General features: G+C 32.6%; 1 protein-coding gene across 4 annotated transcripts in view; it reads left to right on the forward strand.

Moving 5' to 3' along the window:
* UBR3 (ubiquitin protein ligase E3 component n-recognin 3) overlaps positions 1 to 15,194 on the forward strand; it is a 196,267-nt gene that overhangs the window by 41,508 nt on the left and 139,565 nt on the right. For all 4 annotated transcript variants that reach the window (XM_054562480.1, XM_054562481.1, XM_054562482.1 and 1 more), the window contains exons 2-5: positions 1,268 to 1,407; positions 4,291 to 4,449; positions 8,445 to 8,588; positions 9,467 to 9,516. In XM_054562480.1, coding sequence (XP_054418455.1) covers positions 1,268 to 1,407; positions 4,291 to 4,449; positions 8,445 to 8,588; positions 9,467 to 9,516 — 493 coding nt within the window. The remainder of the gene's footprint in view (positions 1 to 1,267; positions 1,408 to 4,290; positions 4,450 to 8,444; positions 8,589 to 9,466; positions 9,517 to 15,194) is intronic.

A 15,194-nucleotide genomic window follows, 5' to 3' on the forward strand; every position in this document is an offset into this window, starting at 1 on the left:
AAAAGCAGAGATCTACAGCCAAGATTGCTCTACCCAGCAAAAATAACATTTAGAATTGAAGGGCAGATAAAGAGCTTCCCAGGCAAGAAAAAACTAAAGGAGTTCATCATCACCAAACCATTATTATATGATGTGCTAAAGGGACTTATCTGAAGAAAAGAATAATATCAAAAACTATGAACAATAAAATGACAAAAATACATATCTATCAACAATTGAATGTAAAAAAATCAAGCAAACAGGAAGAACAGAGACAGACTCATAGTTACGGAAAGTGTTTTGATGGTTGCCAGACTGGAGGGAGTTGTGGGGAATGGGTGAAGAGGTGAGGGGGTTAAGAAGCACAAATACGTAGTTATAGAATAGCTGTGGGGATGTAAAGTACAGTATAGGAAATGGAGTAGTCGAAGAAATTATACACATGGACATGAACAATTGTGGGGCAATTGCCTGATGGAGTAGGGGGTGCTGGGCGGAGGGGGGCAAAGGGAGAAAATCAGGACAACTGTAATAGCATAATCAATACAATATAATTAAAAAAAGAATAAATTGAATGGCATTAAGTTAGCTGGAACTGACATTTAAAAATGTCATTTCCATTTGGGTATATATCTTTCTCTATGCAGATCTTTTATGTTTTTCAACCCTTCTTAATAAGATTACTTCTAGGCATTTTATATGTTTAGTGTGGTTATTTTGTGTTTGGTCACAAAATACCTTAATTGTGATTATTGTATTGAGAATATAGAATAGTTTACTTCATTTTTGCTCTACTATACCCATCATCTTTTAAAACAAGTATAAATAAAATTGAAATGTATATATTTAAGTGTGTAAACTTTTAAAATAAATAAGTACTTATGTCACTTATCCATTAATGTAGTAAGTTAGAAATAGTTGAATTAAGGAATGCGTATACTTGGGAAATGATTAATTTATATTTAGTGGTTTATAAAGGATGAAATAAAAAACAAGTACTTTTGAAAGCAATAAATTATAGTTAAAAACATAAATTCTGTAATGAGATTTTCTTTTTGTACTTTATTTGGAACTTCACTAGTATGATTTTTTATTAGGAAGAAATATCCGTCAGTGCCATTTTTGATTTAAAGACCTATTAAAACTATATATTCTTTTAACTTGGTGCCTTTAAAATGAAAAAGGAAGACTATATTAGCTTGCATTCCATTTGTGGATATTGTAAATAGAAGTATTCTTGGCAGATTAGATATCATTATTAATTGTTATTTTCTCTTTCATATTACAGGTTTTGCAGAAGGCATCAAATTAAATCAAGTTCAACTATTCCTTGTGTCCCCAAAGACTTACTGATGATGTCTGAATTTGTGCTTCCAAGATTTATTTTTTGTCTCATTCAGTACTTACGAGAAGGCTATAACGAACCAGGTATGCTTAATATTTTTTTAATCCTCACCTGAGGACATTTTTTTTTTCATTGCTTTTAGAGAGAGAGAAAGGGAGAGAGGAAGGGAGAGAGGAAAACATTGATGTGAGAGAGAAGCATCAATTTGTTTGCCTCCTGGGCATGTGGACAGGATAGGCTCTGAACCGGGACTCACACGTGCCTGTGCTCAGACCAGGGATCAAACCCACAGCCTAGGTTTGTGCCCTGACTGGGGATCAAACCTGCAACCTTTTGTTTACGGGTTGATGCTCCAACTGAGCCACACCGGCCAGGGCAAACCAGGTATGTTTATCTTTGTGAGTACTCTTTTTAAGTTCCAGTTAACAAAGTTTAGCATTAATAACGAGGTGAATTTTTTCAGGCATCATCTTTTGCTTAACATTTTGAATGAGATGACTTTGAATGAGTGTGTTTATAGTAAATAAAACACACTGAATATTAGTTAAATAACCTGATAGATACTTTGTAGTTGGCACAGTTTGACACTGTACTCCTGGGATCAAAGATGATTTTGATATAACTTACTTTGCCTTTTGCATGTGCGGAAATAACCATTTTATAGGGTTAAAGTGACTTTATTTGCAATTATATTGTGATTGAGTAGAATAAGAAGTCCTGGAAATGTTTGAATTTAACTTATATTTTTGGAAGATTAAACTATTCTTTCACCAATATTTATCTTTAGCTATATATCTATCTCTCCACTCTCCCCCATTTTTTTTGTAGAGGTCTATATATTTTTGTTTCCCTCTTATATAACAACTAATGAGAGAATCAAATGGCTAACTATCATATTACTGGTAGAATGTATCATGATGGTAGGTATCATGATAGTGTTGAAAAGAGAAAAAAACATGCAAATTATATTCTTACCTTTAAAGATTTATTTACAATTTTAAATAATATACTTTAGTTAAATATTTGGATTAGGTATTATCTATTAAAGTTTTCAGTCTGATATTGTGGATTACAGATATCAGTGGTATGAAACAAATTTATTAATTAATTGTTGTCTTTTACTTTTCTAATAGTTGCATTTTTGTCATAAAAGGGACTGCATTTTGCATTACTTTTAGAGGTTTTAAATTATTTAATACCATAAATAACCTTAAATTTAATTTGAAGCTATGCTACACATTATTATCTTCTGTTTATCTCCCATCCTTAAAATGTGAAGAAATATTACATAGAATCTTCATTGTCCCTAAAGTTATCATGTTATCTTTGTTGTGAGCACTTTCTTATTTCTATATTTTTAGCAAATTATGCAATTCTGTAAGTACTTCTACTCCTCTCAGAGTACGTGTTGTAAAATACAGAAAGAAATATTTTGATTTAGTTCTGGACCACACTGTCTTTGAAATGAAGGACTGGTTGGGTTGTTGAACTTGCCTTCTGAACGATTTCTCATAATCACGGAATAATTCAAACAAAAGTGTATAAAAGTGTATTATTTTTTTCCTATGGTGACATTTAGCAGTTGTAAAGGTAGATAGCATAGATACATAGCTTTGATAATTATCTGTTACCATTATCTGAAAACATAAAGGAATGAATGGAAGCACTTTTTTGTCTTAAGATGAGCTTCATGAACTTAGATTCATGATATTTTCGTCTTTATCTAACCATTTGTGCTCAGCATAAATTTCTTGTGTCTGTGTGGAAAAAAAGACTTTAAAATTAAAGAGAGGACTTAAAATTACCTAATCTGTGGTAATGGAAGTTCAGAGATCTTACGGTTTTCAGTTGCCTTGAATTCCATTTTTCATTTTACTCTACAGTCCTTAGACCAATGTCAGAACTTGTGTTAGAGCCTTTAGAAACCAAATGAGAGCAAATGTTAATTAAATATCTCCTGCGTTACTGCCTAAATCATTGGGTAAGGCAGTAAAGGTGAGTAGTATACAGTATCAGTTTTCTACTGAGAAAGTAACATTTTTGGTTTGGGCCCTGGGACTCAGAGTTATCTAGAATTATATTCAAAGATTATCTTTGCCCTAGGTGTGAGTTCCTTGGGGGTATGAACTGTGTCTGATTTAGTTTTGCTTTTCAGTGCCTGTCATGGATTAGATGCTGAATTAATGAATGAAATTGATGGCTCCTTTTCTGGGCACACAGGATCCTGTTAGCTCCCTTATATGCATCTTCTTTTAACCATTTATGACTAAGCTCTAAATCTGTCTATTCACTTCTTTCTTTTAAACCTCACTTTCCCTAAAGCCTCTTCTTTTCTTTCCTTCTTAAATATATTTTTTTTCAGTTACTGTGAAGTTTCTCTTTTATCTCTACTAGGCATGTGTTGCTTGGTGTTTGAAAATTGTTTTAGTAAAACATTTATGTTTCATTTTAGTTGCTTTAACTGTCAGCTAACATGTCTGTATTTTTGGAATATGATAGAAGATGGGATATTTGCTACACAGGTTTAAATTTAGAGCTGACAATTTTATCTAATATTTTTACATTACTCTCAATGTATTTGATTTTGGTTGTTTTATTTTAGGGAATTATTTTAACTTTTTCTTAAATACCATCTAATTTCAAAATGATCTTATGATTACGTTTATATATCTGAAAGTATAGGACCCTCAAACTGAATGCTTCTTACACAAATTAAATAATTAATACCTTATGGATCTTTTCTCATCAACCTTTTCTTGGAGGACTGAATTTCTCAGTAAATCTGCACTTGGCTGGGTGCTGGGCAGATACCTAATTTCCTAATATAGTTCTTATATTAATTTTTTTGATTTATAAAATACTGTCATCTGAGTCAGTATAATTTTAAAAAGATAAAATATTGTTATTCTTACCAAAATATTTAAAATACAGTGAATTATATATATATATATTTTTTTTTTCTGTAGCAGCTGATGTACCATCAGAAAAAGACCTTAACAAAGTCCTTCAGCTTTTGGAGCCTCAAATTTCCTTTTTAGAAGATTTAACTAAAATGGGAGGAGCGATGCGGTCTGTTCTTACTCAGGTTTTGACAAACCAACAGAACTATAAAGATCTGACTTCTGGTGAGTAAAGTGTTAAAGTAGAAGAATGTTAAATTTTACTTATATTACTATACTTTTTAGAAATTGTGTATTTTACAACTTAAAAGTAAAATGTAGATTTTTTTTCATAAAGCTGGAAGTTATTAAGAATACCTCTTATTTTATGAGTGAAGAAACCAAGCCCCAGACAAATTAAATGACTAATTCAAGACCTAACAACTAACTTGTTTTGAAGTTAGGACTAGAACCCAGGTCTCCTAACTTTTGGTGTGACAGAATTATAATTATTTTCTTCCTTCCTGCAGACAATAACAACACCATTTTTGTTTTGACCTTTAGCATTCTAAACTTTTGGGTCATATGGCCTAGGATTTTATAATAATGTAGAGTTTAAGTTGTAAAACTTGGAATTGTTGAGTATGTTTTTATGATTACTGTACTGTTATATAAAATACTTTAGTGTTTATAAACTAAACTTTAGTTTAGCTCAAGTTTATAGTACAATAAATATATCAATTATTTAAAAATCTTGTTATATTTTAAGTAGCATTCTTTGTGCTGGTTCATAATAGCATGTTTTTAAAATTGAAGTTTATCTTGTTTTTTGGTATAATTTTCATGTTTATTGTTAATCACCTGTTATTTAAAGATAGTCTGATATATTTATTTCTTCAACAAATTTTTAAGTATTGGCAGTGTGTTTGGCTTTGGGCTAGGTACTAGAGCTTGGAGTAGAGAAAGTAATAAACCTGGTAATCCTTTTTCTACCCTTAAAAAGCTTATAGTTGAGTGAGTGAGATGACATTAATAAAACCCTCAGACTAAAAAACTGTGTGATTATAAACTGTAGTAAATGCTATGAAAAGGTAGGACAAGTGTTAAAGATTGACGTACTTTCATTGATGGGGGCAGGTGTGGAAGCTTCACAGAGGGGAAGGCAGCTGGGTGATAACGGGATGGTTAGATTCCAAGTAGAGCACATCTCCTGCTTCTGACCGTTGGACTATCCCTTAGGCTATAAACAACATAAAACTGGAAAAAAATGAAAGGCACCTATTTTCAGGCATTGGACAACAGGCAATACAAGGCCATAAACCTTTGAATGAAAGGGAAAGTGTGAGAGGAGCCCCACAGTTGCCTTGAATCTCTGCTGGGGGATGACTTCCTGCCTGTATTGCAGCAAGCTGGATGGAAACAGAGCGTGGTGGCCCAACTGAGCTAAGGAGGCAGGAATCATATTTTTGGACAGGTGAAGCAGTTGGAAACTGGAATCTTGGGGCAGGATACCGAGTGGTAGTGGGGCAGAGAGATGAGGAATCCCTGAATGTGCTCGGCCGAGGAGCGAGAGAGAGACACGTACAGAATGAGACTACCTAAGGCATACCAGAGAGTGACCACTATGGGGTTAAAAGCAGAATAGAAATATTAGAGATTAAGCAGTATTAGGAGACATTGGGGTTTCAGTCCAATCAGACCAGAGATTCCTTGTTAATGCCCCAGGCACCTTGTTGAGACAGAAAGTGAAACCTTAGTGTAAGGGCTAGTCTAGGTCAGCCTTAATGAAGTCTGAAACCCTGACAGTGTCTGCAAGGAAGATGGATATGGAGATTATTCCTATCAGTTTAGAGGGCCTGTTGAGAACCTTAGCTTTCTACAGATCTGCTCTTTATAAAAGTGTAAAACCAAACTTTCACGAGTTAGGTGATCAGGTTGTTCATTGAACTGCTTTCTAGAATTAAAATGAATATTCTTCATAGGAAGATAACAGAATCTGGAATATTCTATAATGTGTCATTAGAATGTCCAGTATATCACAAAAACTACTAGACATTCAAGAAAATAAGAAATTGTGCACCATAACCAAGAAAAAGAAGTCGGTAGAAAATGATCTTGAAGTAGCACAGATGTTGGATTTAGGAGATAGAGACATTAAAACAATTATTATAAATATGTTTAAGAAGTTAAAGAAAAACCTGTTTAAATAGTTATGATTCAAGAGATAAGACTCTTAGCAAAGAAATATAAACAATAAAATTCTAGAACTGAAAATTACTGTAGAGTGCAATAATTTAATTGAAAAAAATTTACTGGATGGGTTTAGCAACAGAATGGAGAAGGTGGAAAGACCCAGGGTAGCTCAGTTGGTTCGAGCATCATCCCAATATGCCAAGGTTGCAGGTTTGATTTTTGGTCGGGGCCCCTTACAAGAAGCAACCAGTGAATGGACAGCAAATCAATGCTTTTCTGTCTCTCTCTTTCTCTTTCTCTCTCTCTCTCTCTCTCTCAAATCAGTGAAAAATACAAAATTATTTTTCAGAAAACTGAATTTGAAGACAGATCAGTAGATTATTTAATGTAGAGAACAGAGAGAAAACACAGCAGATCCTCAAGGATCTAAAAGACTTCGATGCTCAAACATCAGGACAGGTGGGTGGGAATTGGGGCATTAAAGAACATTTGGAGAAATTGACTAAAATTCCCTAAATTAGATGAAAAAACATAGACTTATTGATCCAAGATGCTTCATGAACCCCAAACAGGATAAATATAAAGAATATCACATCAAGCACCTCCTAGATACCATAGGGACCAGCATGTGGGAGTATTTATGGGTGCGAATGAACTTAATTTTTGAAAAGGGAGTAAAAAAGACTTGTGTGGCTGAAATGAAATGAATGTAGGGGAATATTGGTACAAAAAAGGCTACTATATTGGGCCAGCTCCAGATTAGGAAGGTGCTCATAGGCCATGTAAGATTTTATACATCATTTTTCTCAGGCTTTTTGTAATGGATTAATGAAATATATTTTATTAACTAAAAGTTATTAAAAATTTTATCTATCTTATTGAGATAAATATGTCACTTTCATTATTCAGAGGATATTTAATCTTTTATTATATAGGACCTTATGAGTTTTTTATTCTTTGTAAATTAATTGTGGTTGTTTTTAATATGGAAGGTAACTTGAAGGATGACTGTATTTCTATTTGTTTAATCTGTGCTGGAGGTTTTTTTTTTTTAAAACCAGCTCAGAGAGAGAGTGTACAAAACTGTTCTATTGCAATTACTGAGGGTAGCAAAGAGAAGAAATAAAGAAAAGCTCAGCAAATACTAAAGAAACTCATTTATATATTATTATAATTAGATTGAGACCTTAATTTTTTAACATATACAGTCTGCCTAAGTGGTGGCAAATCCCATGGTAATTTGGCTTTCAAACAGAGAATAATTTTTTCTTTAAAGACACTCTCAAATACCAGTGTTTTCTTTTAGTATTATCCTGTCTTCCATAATATATTTAAAAACAAAACAATAGAAAAGAATTGGCAAAATTAATAAGCTAAAATGCTAAAGTAAAAGATCTAGGGTTATTTAATTCTTGAGCCTAAACTTTTCAATATTTTTTGGAATAAATTAGTTTTAACTGATACTTCTGCAGAAATTATGCCTTTAATTTCTTAAATGTGATAATAAAAAGCCTAGTAAAACAGGAATGAACAGTAATTTCAGTTGTTGTAAAATTTTAAAATTTCACTCAGGCATTATCTTCTCTAGAAAGCCTGTTCTAAGCACTCTGCTTTGGGTAAGTTGGCTGCACAGTATCATGAGAACCCAGATTGTCAAACCAAATGGTGAAGTCTGCTACATAATTTTCTTTTACTGCATTATGTGCCTTTCTTTACCACTAATTTTTAAGTTCCTTGAAGGCAGGAATCATGCCTTATTAATCTTTGCACTCTCTGTGTCCTGCATATAATTTCTGGCATATTTTAGATGTTCAATCACTTAGTAGATTTCATTATTTGTTATAAACATGCCATAAATTATGGGATTGTTAATGCCAAACAAGAGCACAAAAAGGTGTGAAGCTGTTTTTATATCATTCATTCTAAGGTTCTCCCTTCATTAGCATATTCACTTATTTTATGCATGTTTCTATTAATGACTGAGTTGGCTGTACTTATATTTAAAGTGAAATATTTTAATCTTATTTTAAATTTGTTTTAAATATTAGGTCTCGGAGAAAATGCTTGTGCAAAGAAAAGTCATGAAAAGTACCTTATAGCTTTGAAGAGCTCTGGGCTCACCTATCCTGAGGATAAGCTTGTATATGGTATACAAGAGCCATCTGCTGGCACTAGCACGCTGGCAGTTCAAGGTTTGTCTAAATACTTAATTTGGACAATGGTAACTTTTCTATATTAAAACAGAAAAGCCCCCTTAAACTTTACTCATGTAGAAATTTAAATAATGTGTCATTTTTTGTAAGGAAAGTAATAACAGTTATGAAAATTTAGCAGGAAAATAGGTTAGCTAAAGAAGAGAAAGTATTTTTCTTCAATGGAATTTGGTTAACTTATTAAGGTTCTGGTTCTAATTAGTACAGAATGTAGCAGTTGGTGTATTTAAGAGTAGTAAACCATGAGCAAAAATGAAAAAGGACTCATGGACATCAACACAAAGAGGCGATTGTGGGGTGGGGGAGGGGTGTATAGGGGACTAAATGGTAATGGGAAAAAATACAATAAAAAAATGAAAAAAAAAAGCCCTAAAAAGAGATACTTCTGAAACACCATTTGTAATGATTAAATTTTAATTTTCACTGGAGATTTCCTCTCAAAGTATAAAGCATTACATCCAAATTTATTAAAGATAAATGTTGAGCTATGGCCGGGTCACTCAGTTGGTTGGAGCATTATCTCACACACAGAAGGTTGTGGATTTGATTCCTGGTCAGGGTACATGCCTAGGTTGAGGGTTCGATCCCTGGTGTGGGCGCGTAAGGGAGGCAGCTGATTGATGCTTCTCACTCACATCACTGTTTCTCACCCTCTTCCCTCCTCTTTCTTTAAAATCAATGAATATGTCCTCAGGTAAGGATTAAAAAAAAATGTTGAACTCTGCCAAGCACATTGTTAGAATGAGGTTTCTTAATGTAACAAAACTTAGCTTTTGATGTTGTTATGTAGCAAAAAAATTATAAAGTGGAACATTATGTAACAACTATGAAGGGTAACTTTTGTTTCCTTTCCAAAGGTTTTGCAGGTGCAACAGGGACATTGGGACAACTAGATTCTTCAGATGAGGTGAGATTTAAAATTAAAAACTTTTTAAAAATAGAATTTAAAAAGTTTTAAAACTGTACAGATTTGTGGTTATTATCTAGTTTAAATTCTTCATTTTATAGACAAGGACAGTGATGCTCAGAATGGAATAACTTAGCCACAATCACACAATTATTTAGTGACAGAGCAAGGACGACTACTACTAGATTTTTACTTGTTTATAATTGATCTCTCTTTGGACAGTTTAGAAACGGGAGATAGAAAGAGAGAGAAATTTCTCCTTGAAAGATATCCCCAAATTTATCTAAATTGCTGTGATATGTACAATGAAATTGTCTTAAGAAACTTAGCAAAGTCTAATTTATTAAAAGAATATTAAATGTAACTGCTTTTCTAATCTCATAATAAAGTTATATCTAATATGTCAAGGATTATTAAAAAAAGTTATATACTAGGAAATAGATTGTCTATTTGAAATTTCAGTTTTTATCGTGTTTATTAATATAATAAATATTTCTAATAACTCCTTATAAAATTACTGTTTGTGGTGAGGTGGAAGGGTTTCTCGAAAGCCAAAATGTGGGAATACTTAGCTGAATACGAATGGTGCAGGTGCGCTTCCTTGACTAAAGCCAGCAGATAGGAAAGGAGTTTCTGCTTGGATCTATTGCCAGTACAAACTTTAGAAAACTATTACATAATGAAATGGTTTGGTGATATTACCAAGCACTTTATTAAAATCATCTAAATATCTTGATATGATTAGAAAAATCTATAATTTTATGTTTGTATTTATATGGTTGATTAAAACCTTCATATCATTTTAGCACACCTAACAATACGCATCTAACAGCCTTGCCAACAGTTCTGCTTTAATTTCATGAATTGGATTTGATATCTGTATTTGATATCTGATATCTGGGCATGTGGGAAGCTGATTTTCAACAGAGGTATATTCTCCTGTGTCTAGGAAAGAAGTCACATATATTTTTGTTTTGGCTTGAACTCCGGATTAGCTTTTAAATTGCCAGTGGGGACTCTCTTCATGTATAACTGTGTTGCAACCACCCCATATTTTATGATAGGGTGCTAGAGGGAGATCTGTTTGTGTGTGTTGGTCAAGGAGCTTCTCAATCTGTTCTGCAAGTAATACCTAAGGGAATATCAGAGGAATTGAAATGTGGTTTTTGTTCATTATCATTACTTCTAATCTGTCCTTCTTAGGTCCTTTCTTTTCTTCATTCCTTTTAGATTTTTTGTTTGTCACCTTCTGTGTTATATATAATCATTTGTTCCTTAATTATGATTATGGCTTAGTGTGAATATCGTAGTAAAATTTTTTTGATGGTGATAACTTTAGAATACTTCATTTCAGCACCTAGCCTCATAATACACTATTTTTGTGATAGTAGCTAAGATTTACTTTTGGAGCATGTAATGTGTGTTTAACTTATATATTTAAAAGTAGTTTAGATTCTTTGATCTTTAAATCACATTTTATAATCAAACTTTTAGTCTAATTAAAAGTGCTTTTATAGTTTATATATTATGTTTTCTAATGGGATAAAAATGGGGTTGGTCATTTGGGCATTTGAAAGCTTAGAATGTGAGATGGCATTGTTTAATTGGAAGTAGACTGAGGGATATATACTTTCGTTTTTCTTTAAGAGATACTTGAGCTCCATGTTATTTAACTTCTGAACATCAATTTCCTCATGAAAAAAAATGATGATAATTCTAATGTCACGATTAAATGTGTTAACATATGTAAAGTACTTATCATGGACCAGACACACATTAGGCTCTTGATAAATGTTTTCTGTCCTGATGCTTTATGTGTAGGAGAGGCCCAGGTGTTTGAATTTTTGGACTCTTGTGGGTTATATTGCAGATATTTCTGCTCATCTTTCCAGAGGAATTGGTTAGTAAAGCATGGTTTAAAAGTAATGAAGTTTATCTTTAAAAATTTAATTAAAAATTAAGTAAATAATACACAAATGAATACATCGTAGTTTTGCCAGACAATTCAGATAAAATAAAAATCCCCTCTTTACCCCCTTCCTCCATACCAGCCCCTTCCCTGGGTAACTGCAGTGAATAGTTTGGGTGTCCTTGACAGGCCATTATCTCTGTAAATAACTCTGTGCTTATAGAAATGGACAGTGTGTGCGAATGTGTGTGTGTGTGAAAATACAAAAAGGTTACATTATTTTGTGTCCTGTTATCTTCTCTCTAATGTTTGCGCAAATCCATCTTTGTCAGTACTGTTTTCTTTCCATCTGCTGTATAGTATTGTTAAAAACGAATAAACTGCAGTTTATCCAATCATGTTCTTAATTTTCATTTTTTAATTGCAAAATAATGCTTGCATTTCTTTTTTGTGCAGATGTGCATATAGTTCTAAGTTGCAGAATTGCTAGGTTACAGCATATGCATATTTTGAATTTTAGTAGATTTTATTTCTTTTGATAATAAAAGTCACACACAAATGTTTAAAGTGATAAATATGGAAAAGTATGAAGATAATATCATTAGCCAGGGGTAATCATGGAAGAGTCTTAGTGATCAAGTCAGGAAATTTTCTGTTTTAAGATTGTGATCATAATTTTTTATATAAAAACATAGTCATTTGTTTTATTGATTTATGTACTACTGAGTGTGTTTTAGTTCTGAACACATTTCGGATCTTGAGTCAGAAATAGAAAAGTCATGTAATGTAACAAAGCAAAAATGAGAATTGGGAGGAGGCAATTTGAAGGTTATAAAAATTAAAAATGCTAGCGCTAAAAGTGACCTTAAAGTCCATCTTACCCGACTTTCTTATTTATAGATGAGGAGGCTGAATCCATAGAATTAACTGATTCACTCAGGCTAGTGAATTTCTTCTAGTTGTAGAGTTGGGAATTAACATTAGATCTCCTGTCTGTTGGTCTAGAGTTTTTTCTGTAAAGTGAATATACCATCGTTCTTATTACTATTGCTGTACCAAGCAATTTTGTCCTTAACTCTAGCTTAAAATTACCATTTTGTTTTGCTCACAATTTTAGGGCTCAGGAATTTGGTAAGGGCAGCTGGGTGCTTTTTGCTTGGGTTACCTCCAGTTAGTTGTTGGCCGCAACTGCAGTCCTCTGAAGGCTTAGCTCAGATAGATTTAGATGGCAAAGCGCTGGCAGTTGATGCTGCCAGGGAGCTCAGCTGGCTGTTGACCAGAGTGCCTACACGTGGCTTCTCCAGCCTGGTGATTTCAAGCTGCTGGATTTCTTATATAGTAACTGGCTTCTCCTAGGGTGTGCAGGCCAGGAGCAGGAGCTGTAGAGCCTTTTCTGAGCTGGCCTTGAAAGCGACTCACTGTCACTTCCACTGTGTCCCGTTAGTTGTGAGTGAGTTGCTAAAGTGAGCCCAGATTCAGTGGGCGGGGACATAGATGCCACCGCTCAATTGGAGGATTGTCAAATAATTTGTAAACATATTTTAGAAACTTGGCAAATTGGTTGTGACATTTGCCATTCATTTCCTTGGATTATTTTATTACCCAGTAATGACTAGTGACTAGTAGTAGTATAATGACTAGTATTATAGCTAAATAACACAACAACGATTATAGATTTTTTCCATCTATTTCAATGATACTTGTATGTTGGGAAAAACTACAACATGATAATGAAATACCAGTGTAGCCAGAAATAGCTTTTTGTAGAGTTTTAGTTAAAATTATAGTTTTTCTTAAGTATAATAGTCTTTTACATAGAGAGAATAAAAACTTACAAGATTGTAAGAATTTTTTAAAAGAGTTGATCTTTACCTTTGTAAAATAGAAGGGAATGCATTAAAATTTTGCTAGCATTTATTGCAGCTTAAGGAACAAGATACACTTTTGAGTGTAATAGTGAAATAAAATTATTGTAACTCTTCGTTTAGTCTCCTCTTGAGGGTCTTCAATCCTATTTGATTCTGCTTTTATTAATGGACATTATTCTACTAGGATCAGTGACCTACATAAAAAAAAATTCTGTTTGGGGCTAAGTATCATAAATAAGAAAACATTAATTGAGTTTTAGAGTGATTTATTTGGACAGAAAATACAAGAATTTCTACCCACTCATTTAAAAACTAATGTCATTAATATTTTAAGCTTATATTGTACCTTTATTCTTTTCAAAGCAGTTTTTACATTTATTACTTAAAATGATAAAAAATGCAAACAATAATTTAATAAAGTACGAATAAAGGAGAAAGTAGATGTAGAGATAAGATGGATGGAAAGAGTGTAATAGAATAGATATAGATATTCCTGAACAAATACCTATTTTATGCCATTTAAAAATTTCAGTAAGGCTTTTAAAGTCATATTGCATTTTTTTTGCAAGTGTAGGCACACATGCTATGTTGCTTTTGGTATTTATATTTGAAATTTAGTGAAGAGCTAGATCAAGCATAAATACTGGAATTTCTACAACCATATCCTACCAGTCCATGGAATTACTGAACAAGCCCTTTTCATGATTTCATTCTTATAATTTAACTAATTGTATAAAAAGGAAGAAAGCATGAGAAGAGGGTAGTGACATCTCAGTTATTTTAGAAAAAAAATTCTAACAATTAAAAAAATATTGTAACTTAGAATTTAGGATTGGAAGAGACCCTAAAGGTAATCTAATTTACCACTTCCTTTAAAAAAGTGACGAAACAGGTTTGAAACTATAACTGCAGCAAGATTTCTTTCTATTGCAAAGAGTTTTATATGAATGAGTGTACATATTACAGTCTACTTAATGCTATTCATACAAGTTGTATCAGATATTTGTCCCCACAGTCCCTGGAGCAACAAGGACATTATGTACTCAGCAGTGCTATTTATACACATGACATCTTCACACTACTACTTATTCTTTTTTTGTGTAGCTCATATGAAATAACAGTAGAACATGTTTGTGTTGTATAGAACCAAAAAAGAAAATAAGAACACATTTTAACTTTGAGATATTTTTAAATTTAAATATGCATTTGTTCATTTTTGTTTAGATTTATTTATAAACATCAGATAATTCATTTCAAAAGAAAATAACCTCCAGAGTTGTATGTACATGGGTCTAATTAGAGTTTCTCAGAGAAAATAAGATCTTTTAGATTAAGATAACTTTCCAAGGAAAGATTATGTTCTCTGTGGTCATTGCCATAAGCAATGTCATTCAGGGGGACCCTGCCCCCCTTGAAACTATAAAAATATGAAAAGTTTGATTTCCGCTGTGGAAAAAATTGAAAAATAGAAACAAGTATGAAAAAGAAAACATTTACCTTCAGCCATACAATCAGAGGCAACCCTTTAAAAAATTTTTTTGCTTGTTTACTTCTGGTCTTTTTTCCTGAATACTCTTACATATTTGAGAAATAATTATGTTATTTCTTAGAAATAAACTAAGTTATTGTTAGATAAGCTCTCACTATTTTTGCCTTTATGCAAGACAGACTCCAAATGAACAGTTAATACAAATTTGTCAAACCTTGTACCTAAAGGAGGATTATTAAAATTGAAATACAGAGTTGCTTTCATAAATGAATAAGTAAAAGAAAATTAACTGATTTTGGACATATAAGGTTTAATTTTAATTTTTTAAAAAGTTATTTATTGATTTTTAGAGAGATAGAGAAAAAGGGGGGAAGGGAGAAAGAGCAAGCTGAGGAGAGAGAAACATCGTTTT

The sequence above is a fragment of the Pteronotus mesoamericanus genome, unplaced genomic scaffold (genome assembly GCF_021234165.1).
Source record: "Pteronotus mesoamericanus isolate MK-2021 breed Mesoamerican mustached bat unplaced genomic scaffold, CSHL_Meso_final scaffold_651, whole genome shotgun sequence".
Classification (NCBI taxonomy): Eukaryota; Metazoa; Chordata; class Mammalia; order Chiroptera; family Mormoopidae; genus Pteronotus; species Pteronotus mesoamericanus.